The following is a 25,414-nucleotide window of genomic DNA, read 5'->3' as shown; positions in this document are numbered from 1 at the left end:
ACAGAACAAATAAACATCTGCTGTTATTGTAAACAAAAATTTGGAAAGAATATCTGAAAACAGATGCTTGGAGAAGTACAGATTTGTTTTTATTATTGAGAACTAGTTTGATGTATCACTTTATTATACAGTGCATTAAAAAAACTAATAAAATGAAAAATATATATGTATAAATATATTATTATCTGTTTATCTGCTTAAAAAAATATCATTTTTGTTCTATCTAGATGAAATATGACACAAATGCGTTCTAAACAGTAAATATCCCTTGTCAACGCTTCAAAATAATTTTTTTTTTTTTTTTTTGCTTGTTAAGCTTATGGTTAATAAAATTTGCATTTTTTTTTTTTTTTTTTTTTTTTTTTTTGGTTCTTTAACTATATTAATTCACAAGCAGATTCTCACTCATCCACTGTATAATGTTATATACTTTTTAAAATATTTCCTAATTTAATAAGTTTATTTGAATAAAGTTGTTTTTATTTCATTTTATAAATATAGTATAGTGAAATATTTTCGCGCCACAGATCGTTGCGACTATACTTTCTTTCAAAGTACAGATTTTTAGTTTTCATTATAATTTTGCAATTATTATAATTGAGACTCTTTTTCTGCCAGATACTTTAAGAAAAGAAAAATGAAAAAGAACTTTAAATCTTCACAAAATTTATTACTTGGAAAGTTCTGACAGTTAGCTTATCTGAAAAATATAGTTTCTTCAACAATTATTGTATTTAGTTTATTCTTTTAAGTTTCATACTATTTTTTCATCAAATTAATTTAATGACCTTCCATGACTACCACGACCTTCCATTGAAATTACACTCAACGAGATCTTTTTCACATGCACAACGGATTTTTGGTTAGAATCGAATATCAACAAATTTCCGATCTCAAAGACAAAGCCTTCCTTGCCACACTATGGCCTTCCACAGAAGATTGGAGCTATCCTCAAAGAAATCTGATTCACATACACAGCGAATCTTTGGTTAGAATCAGAACTCAAGAAATTTCTGGTCTCGAAGACAAAGTCTTGCCCCTCCGTGGCTTTCCACCGAAGATTAAAACTACACTAGAAGACATCTGATTCACATACACAACAAATCTTTGATTAGAATCGGAACTCAAGAAATTTCTGGTCTCGAATCCAAAGCCTTGCCACACCATGGTCTTCCACTAAAAATTGGAACTACATTCCACGAGATCAGATTCCCATATACAACGGAACTTTGGTTAGAATCGGATCTCAACAAATCTCCCGTTTCGAAGTCAAAGCCTTGCCACACCATGGCTTTCCAATGAAGATTGAAACTACACTCGACGAGATCAGGAACACATACACAAAGGATCTTTGGTTAGAATCGGATCCCAACAAATCTACGGTCTTGTTGGGATCGGATTCTAACGAGCCTTATACTATGACTTTCCACCGAAAACTGGAATTACACTAGACGATCAGGTTCACATACACAACGGATCTTAAGTTAGAATCGGGTTTTAACAAAGGATATCTCTAGTTTCGAAACCCAAACCTTACATTATAACATCTTGGTCGTCAACTATGTTGGAACTATGCAAGTAATTTTACAGTAGATTATAATAAAGGGTCAGAAAATTTATTTTTATAATTAGCAGTAATACTTAAGTATTTATTTATTAAAATACTTTCTTTTTCGGATTTCATGTAGCTTAATTTCACTTTGTTAATTGATTAATCTCGCTTATGCCAAAGTGATGGACATATCTAGTTAACTCGAATTAACTACAGCTTTAGACGCTCAAATCGAATCGGTGATAGTGATTAAAAGCTTAAACATGTTACGGTCGAGTCACATGGGCATTATAATGCTGAAACAAATCCGATTTTCAATTAGTTTCCAGTTGCTAACTACACGGTTGGTTATCCAATCATTTCGCTACATGTGTACGATCATAATTGATTGCATGTGTGTACTAGTAATGCTATAATCATACGAATACATAATGGCTTGGGAATACAATGCATGCTTGTATTTCAACGCCTAAGTCGAAAGCGAAATATTTTCGAAATCAACGTTTTTGTCCTAAATTTAATTTTTTTAAAGTTTACTTACTACTTTAAAATAAATATTAACAATGGTAAAAATATAAAAGCTACAAATATCTAAATGGAATAGAAAACCGTCATACTGTTTTGGAATAGAATTATATATAGTTAGTATATCGCTTTTGTTTAATTTTCGTTAACCGCTAAATCCCAAACTTAATTTAATGCAGTTTTCAATAAATCTTTCTTAAATATAGCTTAAAAAACAAAACTGAGATAACCATAAAATAAATCGAAATACCGAAGATTAATTCTTTTGATTTTTAATTTCTTTAAATTGTTAAAAATCGATAGAAAGTAATTAAAACTTTTTTCATTATTAAAATATAAATATTAAATTTTTTTTAATATTTATCTATATATTAAATATATATTGAAGCAGTGATTTACTATATATAATAAATATATTATTATTATACATAGTAAAACATAAAAAAATAATCAAAAACGACAAAAATAATTTCAAATTCCTTCCATCAACTCGATTAGTTTAGTTTAGTTATATTAACGTCCCGTTTAAAAGCCACACTAGGATTATTTTGGGATAGACTTCATACTTTTGATCCACGGTCAGATGACACGGACGACACCTGAGCTGTGTTATACCACCATTTGTGTTATAAACGTGTAATCAGACGTAAAAAGTTTAATTTCCATATTTTTTTTCTTTGAGACCAAGTGCGTATGCTCTACACCAATTTAAAAAAAGTCACGTGATGAATATGAGAGGGTAGACCATCAATTCAACAAAATCAATTACAATAATGCAAAGCGGCGTAATGAAGAACCAATTGCTTCGTACACAAAACATGCATTTTTTGCAAACCTTCCATGATCAGCTGGAAAGACAGAAATGTTAAAAATAAAAGCGATTCTATATGAATCTTGTTCTGTCACATTCTTCTAAACCCGTGCTTTTACTATCTTTCACAAAATAAGAGTTATTCGCCATTACGAGTCTTAGTCAAAGTTTTAGAGAGAAATGAAAATGTAACTCAAAACCATAGAAATCTGAGGCATCTGAGAAACAAATTGCTTACGGAAACACCGTTTCTCTCTCTTCGATAGGATTAAAAGAAAGTTAAACAAACAGTTTTGTATTTTGTAATTCACAGAAGCATATTACGTTTTTAATTGCAGCTATCTAAAAGTTACTATTTTGCTTATATATGTACAAAGTATACAAAGAGAAAGTACTGCAATCATCAAAAAGTTCGAACCTGCGATTTTGACAAATCTCCATATTTCAGACCCCCTCCCTCTCCCTGAGCCCGAGGAGCATATTTTTATAATTAAGTCAATTTCGCCTTCTGTTTACACTATAAGTCAAAAATATCAAATTTGTAGATTTCACCAAATTTTGAAAGAAACTCATTCAGAAGAAATTTGTCTGTCTGACTATCTTTCTTTATCACACCACCGACGAAATATAAAACGCTTATATACAGGACTCTGAGAATATCAAGTGGGAGTGGTTTGATCACTCCATAACTTTCTCGCCTACTCGCCTTACACGGCATTGACATACAATAGATAATAAATATTAACATTTGGCATGAATTTAGCATTTTTACTGAATCTATCGCATCAAAATGGCGAGTTATTTGGCGATTAATCCTCGACACGCGTTAATAGCATCCAAAAATCGAATTTTTCTTTAAGACACGTTTTTCTCACTCGATTGAAACAAAAATTTGACCCAAAACTGCATTTGTAATCACAAAATTTTCCATACCAAATTCGATATATTTAAACCATTGCGTTTTTGAACTACCCCATTTTCATGTTTCCGAAAGTACAGAAAAAAGACTGCCAACTCGTAGCTGGATTTGGCTTAAAATTCGACAGGTGTCTACACTATAGATGTTAAATCTGTGTATCCAATTTTAGCTATCTAGCACTCTTGGCTTTGTAATGATCGTGTTAGCTTCCCAAAACTTTCTCGCACACTCGCCTTACATGATATTGGCGTATAATAGTTACGAAATATTAACATTTGGCACGAATTTAGCAATTTTTACTGAATCTATCGAGTCATAATTGGCGAGATATTTGGCGATTAATCCTTAGCACGCATTAATAGTATCCAAACATCGAATTTGTGTTTTAGACACGTTTTTCTGAACCGATTGAAAAAAAAAAAAAACAGACTCAAAACTGCACTTGCAGTCACAAAAACCCATACCAAATTTGATATATTTAAGTCATTGCGTTTTTAAATCATCGCGTTTTGCTTGTTTCTGAAAGTACAGACGACAGACAGTCAACCCGTAGTTGGATTTGGCTCAAAATTTGAAAGTTGCCTATATTATAGATATTATATCTGTGCCCTCTTTTGTTTTGTAATTATCGAGTTAGTTTATATTCGAATAACCGGACAGAAGAATTTCCCCTGAACAAATTTTATTGAAAATTTGACAGAAATCTACACATTTGTTGTAAAGACCATACACCGAATTCCACCCGTCTTAGTCAAAGCGTTTTTGACTTATCTTTGACAACGGCAGTCAGACAGGAAGACCGTATACCAAATTTCAACAGTCTAGCTGAAAATATATTTGAATTATCTTTGTTACAGAGAGGCGAACATTTTCCAAAAATGCGGTTTTCCATCTCAGGAAGGTCTAAAACATGGATATTCGTCAAAACGTCGAATTCAAACTTTTTGACGATTGCTACACTTTTCTCCATATTGCATATACGAGAAAGTTTAAAAATGGTAGCGTTTACGATTTTATCAAGATTCACAGTTCCCTGCGGTTGAGGGGAGAATAGCCATTTTAAAAAAAGTAAGCAAGAAAATTTCGAGGCTAATACCGCCTAAGGAATTTGATTATATTTCAACAGCAGTGTCTTCATACTATTATTATTTTTATTTATTTATTTGTAACGCTGCTCCTTTCTGAATTGACAAACCACCACTATTTACACTACATAAAAAGTTAGCACCTACCCATTTAATAGCCCCACTCCTCAATCTCAAAATGGTTCTGAGAAAAAGTATGAGAGATATCTTTTGTGTATATTTTAAAAAGAAATAAAAATTTATACCTTTCCAGACGTGAATAACAAAATGAAGATCTCAAGTTTGCCGGTTTTTACGAGTAAAACAGCAGTAAAACTAAGATTGTTCTTACTGGAGCACCAAAAATCCTGTTTGATTTACAACGATGGCACGTTCTTACTTTTCAGCATTTTATGATTTTATAAAAGAAGGTTTTACCAAACACAGAGAAGTTTAAGTGGCATTTTCGACCATTTTGGTTTCAAAATTACCATTTTAATGCAAGAAGGAAATGCCAATGAGTTGAAAATCTTTAATGAGAAACACTGATGTTAACTGATACCTTATCCATATAAATTATACAAAATTATTTTTCTTCACTTTTATTAAAAATTAACTTTGCAAATAGTATTGGAATTGATTAATAAAAATTCCCGATCGCAATTCAATATTTACAATCATCGTATCGATTGTTACAGATATCAATTTCTCAAAAATATTTCTAAAAGTTAATTTTCGTGCTTGCAAAACAAGGATGATGAAAATGAAATAGTAAGAAATAAACGCTACTGGAATGCAGTAATATCAGGAGGCGTCACAATTACATGACAGAAATAAAAATAAAAGGAATTTAACACACTAGAATGTATTAGCTTAGCTTTTATTTTCTTGTATCCAAAGCACATAAAACGAAAATATTGTAATGGTCAAAATTTTCGAGCTAAAGATTTCAATTGGGATTTGGAATTCTGTCAATCAAAATTCCAGAACAAAAACCGCGGGGGAAAAAAAAAACCCGTGATTACGAAGTTTTAATTTTGTAAATGTGAAATTTAAAGAAAACCGCAATAACATTAGAATGCTTACCTTTGTTTTGTATGACAGCATCCGATGGCACTCTAGTAGACCAGTTTTCTTGATTTTCGGTTGGTTTAGCATGGTCTCTGCGAACAACTAAATGCAACTTTTCCTTCGTGCTATCTATGAGCTTTTTGGCTTCTTTTAATGATAGCCCCTCTACACTGTTGCTGTTAATCTGAATGAAGAAATTGTTGCAAATGAATCAAAATATCTTTCTACATAAAGATATAACTAATATCAATTCACTTTCGGTTTTAAAACAGAGTTAATTTTGGAGGTATAATAAAATAATGGCATCAATATTATTTATGGAATAGTTCTAGGAAGATATTCAAAAACGATATGCCATGCTAGTTGAAAAATTTAATATACTTTCCAGGTTAATTTAGAAAATAACGCTACCGAAACGCTACCATCCAAATAAACACAAAATAAGAAAGAATCTGAAAGCGTATATACATTATGGAATTTTTGGGACAGAAAATACAACTTAAATGGGAAAGAATCCTTAAGAAAAAGAAGAGAAAAAAATCGTTATGATGTGTTTTATTTTTCATTTTAATCGTAAACGTATTAAGTATGCATATAGCAGCTACTAACCGTATAAAATTTATTGATTTTTAGAAAAGAGCGGCATAAATTCCCACTTTTTGAATTTTTTTATATATTTAGTTAGAATTTATAAAAAAAATCTAGATTTTCCAACTCCAAAACAATGTCAGTGGTTTTACATGAAGATTACAACATGATAAAATTTAGTAGCAATTTCATTGACAAATTTAAAAATAGCAATTCTGAGTTATGTCTATAAATTGAGTCGCAAAGTTCAAAAAACATCCATGTATAATAAAAAAAAAAATCCAAATATTTATGCATCTAAAACAAATGCATTTAGAAAATAGATAAAAAAAAGCCTTTTAAAATAACGTAATCATTAAAATCAACTATGAATACAATCAGAGATGCAAGGAATCAGGCTTCCATACTGTTATTTTGTAAAGGCGTAAATTTGAAAAAAGGTGAACATTTTTCTCTAATTTTTTTGTTGTTCATTTATTTTAATTAAAATAAAAATATAAACACAATTAATCTTTTTTTAAGAAAAAGATTTCAAATTTAGAATTTTAACATCACAAGAATGATATTTACAGAAAAAAATGAAAAAATATCTAGTAATTGTAGAATTTCCAATTATTCAAAAAGAAAATATATATATATATCAATTTCTACAAAAATCTTATTTTTTGAACAAAAATACAACATCTTTTCTGACAATTATACTTTCAGTTTAATCCTTTCAATTATTTTCTTATTCTTAAAATTAAATCTTGAATTTTTATATTATCAAAGGATTCTCACATTAAAATGTATCTCGGGAATTTTAATGGATTCTATAGACAAAGCGATATTTTCGAGAAAAATAATTTGCAGAATCCTGGAATTTAATTTTTAAAAGATTTCTTTTGAAACCAATAAAAAAATATATACATTGAAATATTTACTAATGAAAATAATTGAACCGTTACCTTAGTAATGATATCTCCTTCACGTACTGATTCGTCTTTCGCAAGTATGGATTTATTAGTGATTTCTTTGATATAAATCCAGCAACCAAGAACAATTCCGAAATCTGCATAAATAAATTCATGAATTAATAATAAACATTATGAAGCGATTTTAAAAATATGCGTTTGAAAACTGTTCTTAATTTATTATTAAACAGCTGATATAACAAATTTTGCACAGGAAGAAATTTGTGTTTTTTTCCTAATGAAAATTTAATGCTTTAATTCAATGTTAAAAATATTTCATTAAAACCCTGATTATTTTTTTTATATTTATGAGCAAAATTTCAGATGGAACTCAATGCATCCTGTAATAATTTCATTTTTATTATTTCAAGATTATTTCATATAAAATATTACAATACACAAAATCTTATTATCGTCTGCAATTTTATTATTAATCCAAATGAGAAAGTCGTCTGAACATCTCGTAGTTTCTCGAAAAATTACAGACTATTTCAAACGATTTTTACGAATTCGGGAAAGATAACTTTTCTCATATGTTATTAAAAAATTAAGAAGAATGATATAAAATTTATTTCAACATTGTAAGTGGCAATTTGAAAATGTGTTTACTATATGGAATGTGAAGGTAACCATTTTTGAATGTGAATTTCAAAGTCCATCGACAGATAAAAGAAGGTGGTCAAGGTTTTGAATCAATTTTTAAGTAACAAGAAATTTCAAAATAATTTTTAAACCAACGAAATATGTTTCAGTTTCATTAAGAAAAAATAATTCTTATTTAAATATCTCTCTTTCCTAGGTTTCGGCCATTTTAAATTCCATTTATTAAACAAATCTTGGGCGGCGCCGTATTCTCTGATGCCGGAATACAGCGTACGGCAAAGAAAATAATTTTTAATTTATTAAAAATTGACTATTTAACAAATTGTCAAGAAGTCTTCTTTAAAAAAAACCTATTTGGTAGTTTAAATTTCTATAAGTTATAAAAAAAAGTCTCCATTTTATTTACATATATAATACATTTCAAATTGGTAACTCAGATTATTGGATTACACGGATAATTGGATGTAAATCTGACTCCGATCCATTTTTAATTGATGGCGTTAGTAGCACTGCTTGCCTACAAATAAATCGGACAAGTTATATTTGAAAGGCTGGACAGCAAACTAAAAAGGAATGCGAACCCTGGTTAATATTATATATACATATGATATATTAACCATAGGTTATAGACTGCTTTTTAAAATTTGTTGTCGGAACTAATTCATTGCAAATAAAACTGTAACCTTTGTTGCTTCTAGATATTTATGGTAGGCTTGCCCCATCGAGTAGAACATTGCAAAGTTGCTCATATGGTTTTTAAAAAATCGAGATGCAGATTTGGAAGCATACTTGGTGAAAGCATCAACAGTGAGCGACCCAAGTAAAAGAAGGAGAAACATTCAGAATATAGTGAAATGCATGAAAAAGTTGTTTTTCATTAAGATACACTCGCCTACAAGTTGACAAAGCAGTGAAAGAAACTTCAGAATCACTTTACTAGAAATGGCTCACTCGCTGTATTTACCCAATGCTGCTCCTTCAGATTACTATTTATTTCTATCCATGAAGAGTGCCCTTTCTGGAGCGAGGGTTGATTCCAACACAGTTATCAAAAATTGGCTTAATAAATGGGTTGCATCAAAATAATCAAACATATTTTTTGCTCAATTTGTTTGTTATCCAAGAGATGTTGAAGTTTCTAAGAATAAATGTTATAAATAAATCGATCTTAATGTTCGTAACAAACGTCTTTTTCCAACTGAGAAAATAAAAAAGGATAAAGTCGCATTTATACACCCAATAAATATCTTTGAATATATACATCAGGTATTTAAGAGTAACTGGAATACATGAATTGGATTTTGTTTTAAACTCCAATAATTAATAATTTGTAGAGTAAATTTAGAAAGAATGAGTGAGAGAGAGAGAGAAAGAATTTTGTTCCACTCTTAATAAATTCCTCTATTTAAAAACAAAACTTTTTTCATTATATTGGCCACTTTCTATATTTCTAAATGATGTAGAAATACATGCGACATTTTCCGTTCTACTTTTCCATCACTTTCAATTTAATCAGTTACATACTAATCAGTTAGATCCTCCGCTTCGGAACAATAAAATCTCGTGTTCAAATCCTGATTCCATCCTATCCCAGTGAATTCTCTAGAATCAAACTTCCTGCTGTTATATTCAGGATATGTGTAGCAGAGGACCGTTGAGCCCGTCGGCTTGTCATTTCAAAGGTAGATGGTTAGTACAAATTTATAAGGTAGTACAAATCAGAACAGGTGTAATACAAATTTATAAGGTGGATCTTAAAATAGGTCTGAATTTTTTTTCAAAGTAGAACGCCAATATAATTATATTAAATAAACATAAATGCAGTTTATTACATTTAATCAAATATTCTTTTATTTCTAAAAAAAATAACTCACCTTCTTTTTTCTTGTTTTTTGTCAGAGTTACTTTTAGAGTTTGAGGCCCATTATTGTTAAGAGGAAGCACGACTCTTCTTTTTATAACCTGAAAAAATATTTATAGACAAATTGTCCCACATCAATAAAAAAATATCTAAAAAAAATTTAGAACATCTATTTTCTTAACGATTAAATGAATTAATTGCAATTAAATGTTTCATTAAATAAAATGCTTCAAAATAAAAACTCGAGAAAGTAAACTTAAAAATTTTTATTCAACTTATAATAATCAAATGAAAAACAGTTAGTAATAAATAAAATTCGCCTAAAGAAATTCGTAGAGAAATGAAATGAAATGAATAATGAAACTTCCAGTATCGAGAAAAACAAACTGTTTATTATAAAAGTGAGGCAAGTCCTCATTTTTGTTTTTGTTTTGTTTTGTTTCGTTTCGAGAAAATTTCGAGATGTCATAATCAATTGTTACACAATTTCTTTTATTGGCAAATTTTAAACTGAACAAAGCATTGCTACTTTTTAGATAATAAATATTAACTAGTTATAAATGAAAAGGTTTACTCTAAATTGATCAAATTGTGTAATATCTCATTTCTTTGAAAAAAATGGACTTAACCATTTTCAAAATAAACGGCTCAAATAATAAAGACAAGGCCTTTGTAATATTAAGCGCATTTCTTAATATTTTATTAGTCGGTATTTGATTTTTATTTTAGAGTATTTTAATCCCATATTCTTTATCGCTAACAAAGAAAAAAAAATTATTACTACGAACAGAGGAATTAAGCTATTTCGGTATGCTAATTTTTAGTATACATGGAATTAAACAGAATTATAACAACAATTGAAATGCAAAAAATATGCTTAGAATAAAATATTTAAATATATCGTTTGTCATTTCGAGAATAATAATTTAATCAAATTCAAGCTTTTAATAAACTAAATAAAATCTTCCAAATAGGTTATGGAATCATATCCCTGAAGGCACATTACTATAAAAGAAAAACTATTAACTAGATATGACTTCTTTATTCAAATGCATCTCATCCCATTCTTAAAAGAAAAAAGCTTTGATAAATTTTTTACGCTTCATTTCATTTATCTGTTTTTCGTCATAAAACTGCTCAGTATAATAAAGCAAGCGATATATCCATTAGCACCAGACGATAAAAAGAAAAGAAAAGAAATCCTCTTTGCGATCATTCCATGACAGAGAGAAAAAGCAAAGTTATTTTTTATCATTTATGTTTTAAAAGTTGAAATTGCAATTTCATTTTGAGAATTCACAAATTCTAAAATCAAAATAAGATTGCCTTGAAGCTAAAAGTTATAAATGTTAATACAAATTTAAGAAATTCTGGTTTTATGAGGATTAAAAAAAATGATGCGAATACGAACATAATTTTTTGCTATTATTCCGAATAAATAGTCTTCCGATATTCAAAAGAATAAAATGTTTTGAAAATAGTTTGAAGAAGCAGGTTAAAATTTATTTCTTGATGATTAAATGCTAAAAAAAATGGCAGTTATCTGCTTTTTCCTATTATAGAATAAAAGATTTTATAAACGTGTTGCAAATGACTGCAATTCTTTATCTATTTCATTGCAAATTAAAATCAAATGTTAAAGTAATTACAATTCAAAATTAATGGAAAGACCAATGAAAATTTTTATTACATTTTTAGTTCCATAATTTGCATCTTTAATTCTACATAAAAAAATGTAGATATTAGGCTGACAATCAGTTATTTATATTTCGATTTATTGTATTTAAAAAGTCCTTAATTGAATACTTCATTATAAATTATTAAGAGTAATGTATACTAATATTGCCAATGATATAAAATTACAGGTGAATTTAAAAATAATTTCATTAAATATTACCAGAATTTTTTTTTTTAACTGTGGTTTGCATTTTAAGCGGCTTTGCTTTTTAATATCTATGTAATTTACAAATAAAAAAGTTAAGTTACGAAATTTAGAAGATAGATAAGCCAAATATTTAGGTTTTTTAATAGCCCTATGATATTATGAGAATATTTTTACCATACAGGTCCATGTACCGAAATTAAGTAGTAAATAAAGATAATTAAAATAACAGTCTTTAGTAAATGAAAATTCAGTGGAATCATGGACATAAAGTTATTTCAAAACTATTTATCTGAAAACAAATATAAATAGACGCACGCTTAAGGCGACTAAATTTAATAAAAGGTTATTATGCAATTTTTTCTTTATAATACATATTCTTAATAATAACCATCATCTTAATAACCAAATCAATCAAATATGTATTCTACTCAGAAGATCAATGATCTTAAAAGAAAAGGAACTACACACTATTAGAAAATTTGTATTAGTTAACTGACAAATTATTGAGAATTTCTAATTGACTATTAATTCATTGGCATACAAATTTAATAAATCTCCAGTTAGATAATATATCCCTATTTGAAACATTTATAATTATTTAAATCTTTGTAACAATGAAAAGGAATAAAGAGTGTCCACATGATTTTTGGCTTTAAAATTAATCAATACTTTGGCCTAATTATAATTTTAAATAAACAATTACTATTATACTGTCACAATTTTAAATAAAAGTTATGAAACAAGTATATCATTGACTTTAGGAAAGTAAGCATATTAAAAAACTAAAAATATGAAATAAATTAAATGTGCCTCCAAATTTTAATACTTACTGAAAATTAAAATGAATTTTAAATCTGTACCCGTGATTCAGTTCTTACAATGAATATTCAAAAACAGGAAACATTGTAGGAAGGGGGGGGGGATAAAAGGTTATAGTTACCAAATTGACAGTATTTCCACATTCTCTGAGGACTTGTACAGCTGTTGCGTAATCCACGTTTTCCAAGGAAATCCCATTTGCGCTGATTACCCGATCGTTGAGCCTGTATGCATTAAAAAAATTATAAGCAAATTCATAAGCAATCTAAATAAATTACAGAAGAATACTGCATTTGTTAAGTTTCTCATTCAACAATATAAAACAAGCATTGTAAAATTAAAATAATTATATAAATTAAAAGTTAGTCATAACTAATAAATAAAACCGCTATCCAGTAGTTATCGATTTGGTCGGGAAATTCATTATTAATTCGGATTTAGTTGTTTCTCAAAAAAGTTTTATTTCCTAAACTGTAAATTTATTACTGATATTTAACCAAAGAAAAAAGAAAAACATTTTTTTTTTAAATATTAGCATTAAAATATTAATATAAATTCCAATTCGGCTTAAATAATTAAGCAAATCCAAATTTTATTCATTCATTCAGAGTTAGACACAATATTTTATATGCAGCGAAATTATTATCGTTCTTTTAATAAAACATAAATGCAATGCCATATTTTAAAAACTAAAACTTTTATAAATTAAAATTTATCATGAATCAATAAAATAAATCGTTTGCTAGTTTATAAAAGCGATATGTTTAAAAATTCTTCATTCAATTATAACTTCACTCCGAGTTAATAATTGTTAAGTAACGTTTAACAACAAATTATTAAAGTATAAAAATTTAACGGATTTTTTGAATCATGGTTGTAAGCATATCATATATTTAAATCAGAGCATTTTTCATTATTTAATTGAAATTCCATTAATGCATTTCAAGATTAAATGAATTTTTTTTTTCAATAAAGCAGTAAAAGTAATCTGACAAAAAACAATTGCTCCTTCGATAATGTCAATAGAATAATACATGCTAACGTAAAAATGATATTAATTCCATTGCTATAAAAAATAATATTTTACATACTATAAAGATATTTAAATTTTAGAATTACTTTTAATGCATATTATATATATATATATATATATATATATATATATATAAAGAGAGAGGATCCAGTAAAAATTCAAAAATTGAAACACGCATTGCGTTTTTAAAATAAATTAAACAAATACAACACAGCAATCCAATTTCATAAAATAATTTTGATAGCAAAATGTCACATAATATGCTGTCGAAATATTTATCTTTTAAATAATAAATCACAAGAAAAAAAAAAGAAAATAGATTAATATTATTTATTTTTAACAAAATATGCTTTCGTAAAAACAACAAAGTATTTTTATTTCTATTATAGAAAAACTTCCTTTAGAATTTACATTGACAGCTAAAATTTCACTTTCTTCATAATATTAAAGAAATAAAATCTTATTACTGCAAATTAAAATGATTAATTATAAGAAAATTGAAAATGATTAATAATAGGAAAATTTAAGAAAACATAGTAAAATAAAAAAAAATAATAAATGAATAAGACAAAAATATTTGATGGTTAATTTCAAGTAAATAATGATAAGATTTTCTAACATTATTTATTTTTTGCTGAATAAAATTTTGCGTAGTTGTTTTATTTTTGGTTATATTTTTAAATGAGGATATTTCTGTGCTGCTTTTACATTTTTATTTTAAAGCGGAAAAACGACCTGGCGTGAAAACTCATATTAAGAAAAAATTTCACTATTATTGTTGGCAATGGAAACGTCGAATTCCGCAAATCTAGATTGCTGCTCATTTTCTGATAAACGAAATTCGCACAATTTTATCAGAATAAATTTTTACGGAGAGTTCTTTATTTTTAACATTTCTATTTATATGCGAAAGTTTCGAACTTTTAGCATTTATAAAGAGAGAAAAAAGAAAGAAAAGCAGCTGCATTAAGAATTTCATAAACGGAACTGTATGTCTATCGTCTGACATTCGCTCCATGGTAGACATTACTTTTTGAGAAGACTAACATTAATTATTTTATAAATTTATTTAATTAGGTAACCTATGAAAATGCAGGGTATGCAACCAATTAGAATAATTTATTTAGAAATATAACCTCTATAATACGTGGTTACATTTTGTAATTACAGAATTGCGTTCAATATAATATATCTGTACGTTAGTTTTAGAATTACTTTGGAATAATTTAAAAAAATTCCAAAAAGAATAAAATTTTCAGTATGTTATTTGGAAAACTAAATCAATTTAACTAATTAATACTAACTAATAACTAATTAATAATAATGGTTAGTATTAATTAATTAATGCTAACACGAGAAAATTTTTTTATAACTTACACATTCAATTCAGGAAATGATTATATTGAATTTTGCCAGCGAGTTCCTTTTATAGGTGCGTTTTAAGCGTTTTGAGGAAGATGGCGTTAATTTTGATTTAAGCTGAATTTAATTATTTGAAGATTTTCATAAATATATGCCATGAAAGTAATTATAATTTCAGACAAATTTTGAAAAAAGATTTTTTGATTGAGAAAAAAAAAAACAAGAAATTTTTTGTACAGAGCTGATGAAGCTGATATAATCCCATATTCGATACAATCTAACATTCTGCACTAATTAATCTGATGTGAGATCATATTCGATATAATATAACATTCTATACTAACTAGTTAAGCTGATGTGATTTCATATCCGCTATATAATCTAACATTCTGCATTCACTAAGCTGTTGTGATCGTATAGCAATATGACTTAAAACTACTATACTGAGATAGCAAAGCTGATGTCATCTTGTACCCTGATATAAATAAGATATAGAAGTTTTTGGTCATATTGCCATACGACCACAGCAAGTCAGTCAGCTTAGCCAGCGAGTGCAGAGTTTTAAGTTATACCGAGTATGAGATAACATCAGATAAATAAGCTCAGCGCAGAAGCTTTGTTAGCTCAGTATAGTAAATTGTTGTGACCGCATATCCAATATGACCACAAATTTCTGTACTGAATTGACTACGCTGATGTGATCTCATATTCGAGAAAACCAAACACTCTGCACCATTGATTAAGCTCATGCGATCTTATGGCAATATGATCAAAAATTACTACATTCAGAAAACAAAGTCGATGATCTTGCACTCTGCTGTAATTAAGACGTTCTGACTGAATTGATGTGTTCTCATGCCTAATATGACCACAAACTTCTGTACTGAGCTGACTAAGCAGACACGATTTCATATTCGATATAATCGAACACTCTGCTCTAAGTGATTAAAATGATGTGATCACATGGCTGTATGACAAAAAACCACTATACTGAGCTAACAAAGCCCATGTTACCCTGTATCCTGATATCATTAAGAAGCTCTAACTAAGCTGATATGTTCGCATGCCCAATATGACCACAAACCTCCATTGAGCTGATTAAGCTGATGTGATCTCATGTTCGTTATAATCTAACATTCTGCACTCACTAATTAAGCTGATGTGATCATACGGCTAAATGACCAATAATTATTATACTGAGCTAACAAAGCTTATGTGATTTTGAACCCTGATAAAATTAAGAAGTTCTGACTAAGTTGATGTGTTCGCATGTCCAATATGACAACAAGCCTGTACTGAGCAGACTAAGCTGATGTGATGTCATGTTCGATGTAACCAAACACTCTGCATTTACTAACTAAGCTGATGTGATTGTATGGCAATATGACCAAAAACTACTATACTGCGCTGATAAAGCTGATGTGATCTTGTACCCTGATATAATTAAGAAAATCCGACTAAGTTGATGAGATCGCATGCCCAATATGACCAAAAATGTCTGTTTTGAGCTGACTAGGCTGATGTGATCTCATATTCGATATAACCTAACACTCTGTACTGACACATAAAAATGATATGATCAAACAGTAATATGACCAAAAACTACTATATAGAAAGCTGATGTGATCTTGTACCCTGATATAATTAAGAAGTTATGACTACGCTGATTTGTTCGCATACCCAATATGACCACAAAGTTCTCTATTGACCTGATTAAGCTGATATGATCTCTTATTCGATATAATCTAACATTCTGAACTCACTAACTAAGCTAATGTGATTGTATGGCTATCTGACCAATAATTATTATACTGAGCTAACAAACTTGAAGTGATCTTGTACCTTGATATAATTAAGAATCTCTGACTAAGTTGATGCGTTAGCATGTCCAATATGACCACAAACTTCTGTATTGAGCTGACTAAGCTGATACTATCGAATAAATACAAAAAAGAGCTTCTTTTTACCTGAGTTTGCCTTCGGCTGGTCCAGCTTTGAGAACATCAGATATTGCAATGGAAGGATCGCCATTTGTAAAAATAGGATTATCCCGGCCGCCACTGACGGCTATACCGAACCCATAACCAGAAACCTAAAAGAAATAAATATCTCAAATTAAAAATTAGAAATACTAAATATATATATTTGCAGCAGTATCACTAAGAGCCAAAAATTAATTAACAAACCGTACACAAAACATATAAATAATTTGTTTGAGCAATGACGTGATTCGAAAAAGTTCCTCTCGACAAACTGGAAGGTAAAGTAGATTTTCTTTACATTTAAGTTACTATGTGGCAACATAAATTGTTGATGTTAGAAACAGTCACAACTAGGGCTGGAAATCACTTTTCAAGTCCCTAACTTCTAAGATTTTGCAGTTATCAAAAACTTTAAATACAAAAGTTGTTCGTTTTAATAAAGCACTAATTTGGTTAATTAGATTTATTTTTCTCTCTTCAATGTTAAGACAATAATAGATAAATGAAAATCTCATCTCACCATTTCCACCCCCCTTTGAATTTGATGGTTCATTTACGAATTCGCCCGAGATTTTCACATTTCTAACAACATATTCCAAGCCAGTTAAAATCCAAACAATATTACTCTTGATATCCTGTACACAAAATAACAACATGAGTGCTTATAAATATAAATTTTTGAACGAAGGGAGGTTTAGGGTTCTAGGGTTCAGGATCGGTGAAGAACTAAAGAAATTTTTTCGAAATCTTGTCATGAGAAACACTGCAACAGGTAGACTTCCTCCGATAGAAATCTACCTAAAAAGATGCGACTCTTCAAAATTTTTTTGTCTCAGAACAAGCAAGAAAAAAAAAGATGACCAACATTTTTACGGATCGTTTGCTCTATTTTCAAAGTATCATGTAAACAAAATTTTTTGATATGATATATAATATGATGGAGCCTTCAACTTCTAGACTAACAATAGGGGAAAAAAAAAAGTCGAAATTGCAGATTTTTTTTATAGACTGTTAAAAAGAACTAAAATTCAACTAAAATCAACTGATCAACTAGTAATTAAGCACTAATTATTCTGAAATACCAAAATATTTTATATTGTCATAATAAGACGCAGCAACAAGAAATTTTAGAACTCTATTCCAAAATTTGATCACAAAATATTGTCACGTAGGTACTTTAGTATGGAACTCAATAACACACACAAGAAGTAGAGCTAAAGCAATTTATTAACTAAACTCTGAACTGAGAACACAGTGACTGACACATCTTCTGCTTTTATACTAGCAGGGAAAGTTCCAGAATACTTTTCTGGAGACAGAAGAGTCCAGAACACTTGTCTGGTAAACTAAAGAAATGTCCAGAACACTTGTCTGGTAAACTAAAGAAATGTCCAGAATCTTCTGGAACATGAAATAAAGAGAAACATAAAATCAATTAATTAAATATTTACACAAACTGTGAATCGAGGGATTCGAACTACAATCCATTGATTATGAGATCAGTTCTATGACCATTCGGCCATGGAGATTCGATTGACTCTTTTCAATGCGGCAATATCATCATTACAAGCATAAAAGAAGCAAAGTTAAATATATAAAATAGCAATAAAAACCAGCAGGAATTGTTTCCCAGAAATTTTCTCGCATATTTTTTAATGAAGATCTTATCTGCCCCCCCCCCTCCCCCGGATAAAAGTGTGGACCTTGGGTAAGGTCTTGATTGCGAAAAAAAGTTACGAAATATAGATCTTCGGCGAGATTTCATTTCATTTTTACTGAATCTATTGTGCCAATAAATATTTTGGGCGCTTTTTTTCTGACTAAATGAAACCAAATATGACACGTAACTACAGCAATAATCACAATATCACATACGGAATTTCATTAAATTAAATCATTGCATTTATAAGTTATTGTATTTACATGTATGCGGAAGTACAGACCGACAGACGGTCCACACCTCTACAGATTTATAATTCAAAATTGAAAAAAATCTGCATTTAAGATGCTAAACCCGTCCACTAAATTTTAACTATTTCATCAGTCTAGCTCAAAGTGTTCTGGGCTATCAAGTTTGCATACAGACATGATGCGGAAAATTTGTTAATAAAGCTCAAGAAGGTCTGAAATGTGAAAATTCAGCAAAACTTTCGAGTTCAAAATTTTTGGAATGCCCAATACCTTCTCTATACTGCATATAAATAAAAGAAAGAAATAAAGAAAAGAGAAAAAAAGAAAGAAAGAAAAAGCATTACTTTGCATTTTTCTTTCTGGTTCATATAATTTCTATCTAACTATATATAATATCTTAAAAAATATTAGATATTAATGCAAAAAAAAAAAGAAAGACACAATTTTAAAAAAACCATTCGCAACGTGAGGCAACACATGAAACGAAATACCCTAGTTCTAAGTGCTATTTAAGAGTAAGGTTTTCCCAGTGAATAACCATAGTAGAACGAAAATGAGAATGAAAATCCAAACTCAACTGCCTCTTTTCAAAACTCTTTTATTCTATTTAAGATTTAAATAGGAATTACAAAGCAGCATAAAACAAAATTTATGATTCGCTACACAGTTTGCATATTGACAGAGGAATTAAAAGACGCAATTCCGCTTGAAAGCTCTATTGTTGCTTCCTATTTTCTCTTCTTTATTGTCTCAGACGATATTTGAAATTGCATTCCAGAATATCATATTTTCGAATATAAATCCTTCCCAAACTTAATTTGTTTGAACTGGGGAATTTTGTAGCTCTAATATCACCATTCGTTATGCTAAAGGTTCTTTGAAACTCACTTGGTAGTATCATTTTCTGAGCTCGAGATTAAATAAATGGTGCGTGAGAAATGACTCTTTTCCTTACACCAGACGATTTCGTTTCGAGTGATCGATTTTTCTCTCCTGGTTTTTGGCAGTAGTTTGTTTGCTAGATTACGCGGGGAAAATGGGTTTGTTTGCATACATCCGAGTTGAGAGGTGTACAACAAAGGAATCTTGTCATTTAGAATTGTCGTCTGCAAAATAAAATATTTGTTTGGAATTTTATTTTTGGTATTTCGAGGTAAAAAGTAATTGAAGCGGAATGAAAGCATGATTATTTCTGGGATAAAATGTCCTTAACGTAATGAACACATGGGTTGGTTATTAAAATTCTTGCCTGCAAGGGATAATAAGCATATAAAGTACACAGACATCTGCTATTTCTTAATTCTCTTGGTAATGGGAAAAGTGTTTGAATAAGATATCATTATATACGATTGAAAATACTCACACCACGTAGACTGCTTATACAGTTAATGAGAGATTGCTTAGCTTCTTTAAAATTGGTTTTCCAATAATAACCAATGTATGCTCGGAGATTTTGATGCAAAACCACATATTTATGAAGGGAAGGATGTCAAAAAGATAATATCAAAGACCGTACAGCAAATTGGTATTGTAGTTCTGGAACATAACTAATTTTCTAGCACTGAGGAATAATTTCGATTTTTATTTACCATTAATTTTCTGTTTTCAAAATTTAAATTGCCTATCTTTAGTAAATTTTATTATTTACTAATTATGTTTCAATGATACTGTTACTGTAGAATATTATGTAGGCTCTTCTGCTTGAGTCATTTAGACCTTCTCCACTTTTCTTTTTATGGCTGTTCCTTTCTTTCTTCTTCTTCTTTTTTGTTCCGTTTTTTTTTTTTTTTTTTTTTTTTTTTTGTAGTTAGCTTTTTTTGCATCTATACACACGCATATGAAAGATTTTTTGAATAGCTAGTCTTTTGATAGCTATTTAAATTCTTTTTTCTTTTTAAAGTTTTACCGGTGTATCGCCACTTTTGGCACACACCTAATCATCATCAGAATACATCAGAAAGGGTAAGTAAGTACGACAATACATGAAATGTTCTTTTCTTTTCGTTTTCTTAAATTAAAAACTATAATATATATTTAACATATTATATACACAATAAAAAAAAAAAAAAACTCTTTTTTCCATTAATGTCGTACAGGATTCTCGAATTTTTTTCTGTCTAATGTCCGTTTATATATGTTTAATTTCGAATTAATTTTTTTCTGACATTTAATACCATATGTACTGTAATCAATCAAAAGACCATATTTCAAACGCAATATGAATATATCAGCGAAATGTCGATATTTACAATTAGCCGTTAAAGTTAATAAATGCTAATTGATATATTCAACAATCCACTATATGTGCATATCATAACAAGTACGATATATACGTTACGGATAATGCCATTAATCGGTTATTATTAATAATTATAAACCAACTACATTAACACAAATGGTCCAAAATACCACTTAAATGCATAATATTTATCAAGAGGTTTTTACACAAACTGTAAAATATTAAATACCATAGTATATAAAAACAGTATATTCAATACCAAATCTGTCAAAGAGGCAGAAGTACTTTTCCCAAATAAATATTCACTATTTTATGAAACTGTAGAAAAAGGCACTATGTTTACAAAGACGTTTTCAAAAAACACATAGCCACTCATATCCAAACAGATTACAAATTATGCATGTCCAAACCTGCATATTTTCGTTCGGCAATGTTTGTCGTACAAAAATGTAATCTCTTAATATGCATAACGTATCTTCCGCGTGACACGACAATCTATGATATTCGTGTGCTATTTCCGTATTTACTTCATGTATTCCAGAAATGCTTCATTTCATTTTAAATTATCACGAATTCCATCGCAAATGCTAAAGATCTCATTTATAAATTAGCTTGAAATATCCAGCGTTGCGTACGATAAAATTTTTATTTTTTTATTAATGAAAAATTTAATGCACAATTCATTGTCACAAATAAAATGATTAAAATATTGCTTTTATTTCAGCATTTGAAAGGAAAATTTTAATTATGCGCCATTTGCGAAAAGTTAAAACCTAATATTAGCACTCGAGGGAATTCTAATGCATCTATAAACAAACATTTTTCAAATAAATTTGAATTAAAATATTTATTTTGTGTAAAAATATTACGGTTACACAAAATCTTTCTATTAGCAATTTTATTTTTAGTAACTAAACTTCCTTTTTTTTTTTTTTTCATAATTAATAAAAAAAAAAAATTACAAACAAACACTCAAAAATATGAAACAAAAATACCAAAAAAAAAAAAAAAAAAAAAAAAAAAAAAATTAGAGCTGTTTAAAGTCTCATCGTTGCCTAGCAACACGGTATTCATAAATTACCTTATTTCAAAGTGGTCTGCATCTATACATTTATTAGTCGTTGTATCCGTTGCTTCGTCTGAGTTCAAAATATTTATACTTTTACGTCATCCAATATCCAATCCCATACGATCTTCAACCGTAACCAAGCAACCGTTCATAATAAAAGCAAAAATGAAAAATATCTGAAGACAGCAACTTCATATTGATAAAAGTGTGAGAGTGGTAGGTTTTAAACAACGAAATAAATTTAACATTTCAACAATAACAACAACAAAAAATACTGAAATTGATAAGAATTTTGTTCAAATTAAATTTTAAAATCAAAGGAAAACTGCATGAAAATGAAATTGATGCTACTATAATGCCAACTTATAGGGGTTTAGAATTTTTTTTTTTTTTTTTAATAGCGCAATTAATTCTAACAGATGTTAAAGAACATTTACGCTAAAATTTGCTCGAATCCACCCAGGGATGCAAAATTGTATAAGGTTCAAATAAATGAACATTCAATTTAATATACATATATTTAATATATATATGAATTTATAAAAAAATAATGAAAGTTAAAGGTATAATTACATTAAAATGAAATTTTATTAGTGAAAAGATATAATATTATAATATTTTTAGATATTATGAAATTATTTCAAATGAAGTAATTTATTCTGAATTACTGGATAAACACGGCAAATCCAATTTCTATTAAAATGAATATTTATTTCAACAATAATATTCTTTCTTTTGTTTTAAAAAACCAGTGTGCGATATTTTGTTGTATTCAGTCCATTGTCACAATCAATTTATGTTATCTACAATCAATGAAAATAAATTTCGCTCGAATCCATCTAGGGATGTGAAATTGAATAAGGTTCAAATAAATGAACATTCAATTTAATATACATATATATAAATTGTGAAAAATTAATAAAAATTGAAGGTATGATTGCATTAAAATGAAATTTTATTAGTGAAAAGATATAATATTATATTTTAAGATATTATGAAGTTATTTCTGGTGGAAAAATTTATTCTGAATTACTGGAGAAAAACGGCAAATTCCAATTTCTAATAAAATGAATATTTATTTCGACAATAATATTTTTTTCTTTTGTTTTAAATAACCAGTATGCGAAATTTTGTTGTACTCAGTCCATTGTCACAATCAATTTATGTTATCTACAATCAATGAAAATAAATTCGCTCGAATCCATCTAGGGATGTGAAATTGAATAAGGTTCAAATAAATGAACATTCAATTTAATATACATATATATAAATTGTGAAAAATTAATAAAAATTGAAAGTATGATTGCATTAAAATGAAATTTTATTAGTGAAAAGATATAATATTATATTTTAAGATATTATGAAGTTATTTCTGGTGGAAAAATTTATTTTGAATTACTGGAGAAAAACGGCAAATTCCAATCTCTAATAAAATAAATATTTATTTCGATAAAAATATTTTTTTTTGTCTCAAATAATCAGTACGCAATGTTTCGATGAATTCAGCCTGTTGTCGCAAGGACTTTCGCTTACGTTAAAAAGAATTAAAAACAATCTAAAATCATGGAAAAAAAATTGTATATAGTGAAATTTTAAAAAAAAGCTTTAATTTTCTCAAATTCTTTCGCAAATATATATTAACTAAGCGTAAGCTTCCAATTTACAAGATCAAATCTTAAGAGAAAATGCAAAAAGGCGTATGTAGCCTTAGAAACACGCATCCTCCAATTCAATCATGGATAATCACATTTCTTTCAACATTAAAGAACAAACAAAACAACAATATAAAAAAAGAGAGCAATTTCATTTCGCCGAACGCAAGGCTCGTTCCAAATTTATAGGTTTGCGACTGTAGTCTACCGTTTTCTTCGTCGAAAAGCAATTAATTTCATGGGAAAAGAGCACATTGGGGAGAAACTAATAAAAACTTCATTGTGCCATTTATGTGTCTTTAAACGAGCGTGGATAGGGGGCCCAGCAGATTTCTGTTGAAATTTTCAATTTGTATGTAAATTTTGTTTCATTTTATGAGTAAATAATGGTTGTTTGTTTATTATGTAACTGCTATTCAAAATTGAATTATTAATAAACGATTACCTCGTTTTGTGTTTTGAAAAGGAGATTAAAATGTATACTGTTCCGTAACGAGTAGATGTTTCATGGTCGTATAAACGCAAATAGTTTTATGTTTATGAAAAATTAAAAAGCTGTTGAGAAAGCTAGGACTATAAAATGAATAATGGTACAGGTCAATTTGATAGTCAATTGAAATAATGCTTCCATAAATATATTTCTCATGATTTCCCCCCCCCCCAATAGAAACGATAAAAATCCTTGAAAAAATTGTCATCATTTTTTCATGAAAATATTATAAGTTAAAAGACATAAATTAAATATTAAAGACATAAAATCTTCAAAAAACAAAAAATAAATTTTATATTTAAAAACGAAACACCCACGTAAAATGGAGTATATCGAATCCCCCCCCCACACACACAAGGTTCCGTGAATCTCAATTAATTTGATTATAGAAAATCACCAGTTATCTTAATTTGATTATCGTGTATGTTTGTATTTAGGTGCTCTATAGGAGTTACCATATCTGGCGCTGATATATTTTGGAAGAAAGAAATGCACCACACGCACATATTTTAAAATTCTTTGATCAGAATTTAAATTAATTAAAAATTAAATAAGACTTCTATTGTTAAAAATTAAATAATTCTCGTAAATATAACTACACAAAACTGATTTTTTATGCAATTAGAAATTAAAGAAGTGCATGTGTTTAATATCAATGGAATTGGCAGGAGCAATTTTCTTAACTATTTTTATAATTTATTTTTAAATGATTTCTTTTTTAATTTTTAACAATAGATTTCATTATTGAAATGAAATACATATCGTTTTCATTTTTCTGTTAATAATATTATCACGTGATTTTCTTTTATCGTTGTAAATTTAAAACAAAGATTTCGTTTGATATCTGTGTAGCTTACATAAAAAATAAGAAAGCAAAGTAAAATACCGTGAAAGTAAGAGGATAGATCTTGAAAGTCACGTTTTTAATAGAACTATGATATCATACTTGACTCTTATTAGGATGGTTCATATATACAATGGTATAAGAGTATTAAAATATTACGGCTTGGATATCTGTCACAATT

General features: G+C 28.4%; 1 protein-coding gene across 6 annotated transcripts in view; it reads right to left on the bottom strand.

Annotated features, from left to right (window-relative positions):
- LOC129956874 (tight junction protein ZO-1-like) overlaps positions 1–25,414 on the bottom strand; it is a 540,535-nt gene that overhangs the window by 39,829 nt on the left and 475,292 nt on the right. For all 6 annotated transcript variants that reach the window (XM_056068845.1, XM_056068847.1, XM_056068846.1 and 3 more), the window contains 5 exons: positions 17,014–17,138; positions 12,773–12,875; positions 9,961–10,048; positions 7,478–7,581; positions 5,958–6,126 (listed from right to left, as the gene is read on the bottom strand). In XM_056068845.1, coding sequence (XP_055924820.1) covers positions 5,958–6,126; positions 7,478–7,581; positions 9,961–10,048; positions 12,773–12,875; positions 17,014–17,138 — 589 coding nt within the window. The remainder of the gene's footprint in view (positions 1–5,957; positions 6,127–7,477; positions 7,582–9,960; positions 10,049–12,772; positions 12,876–17,013; positions 17,139–25,414) is intronic.

Source organism: Argiope bruennichi, chromosome 11, assembly GCF_947563725.1.
Source record: "Argiope bruennichi chromosome 11, qqArgBrue1.1, whole genome shotgun sequence".
In the NCBI taxonomy this organism is placed as follows: Eukaryota; Metazoa; Arthropoda; class Arachnida; order Araneae; family Araneidae; genus Argiope; species Argiope bruennichi.
Note: the sequence above shows the minus strand (reverse complement) of the source record. Positions and strands in the feature narration are given on the sequence as shown.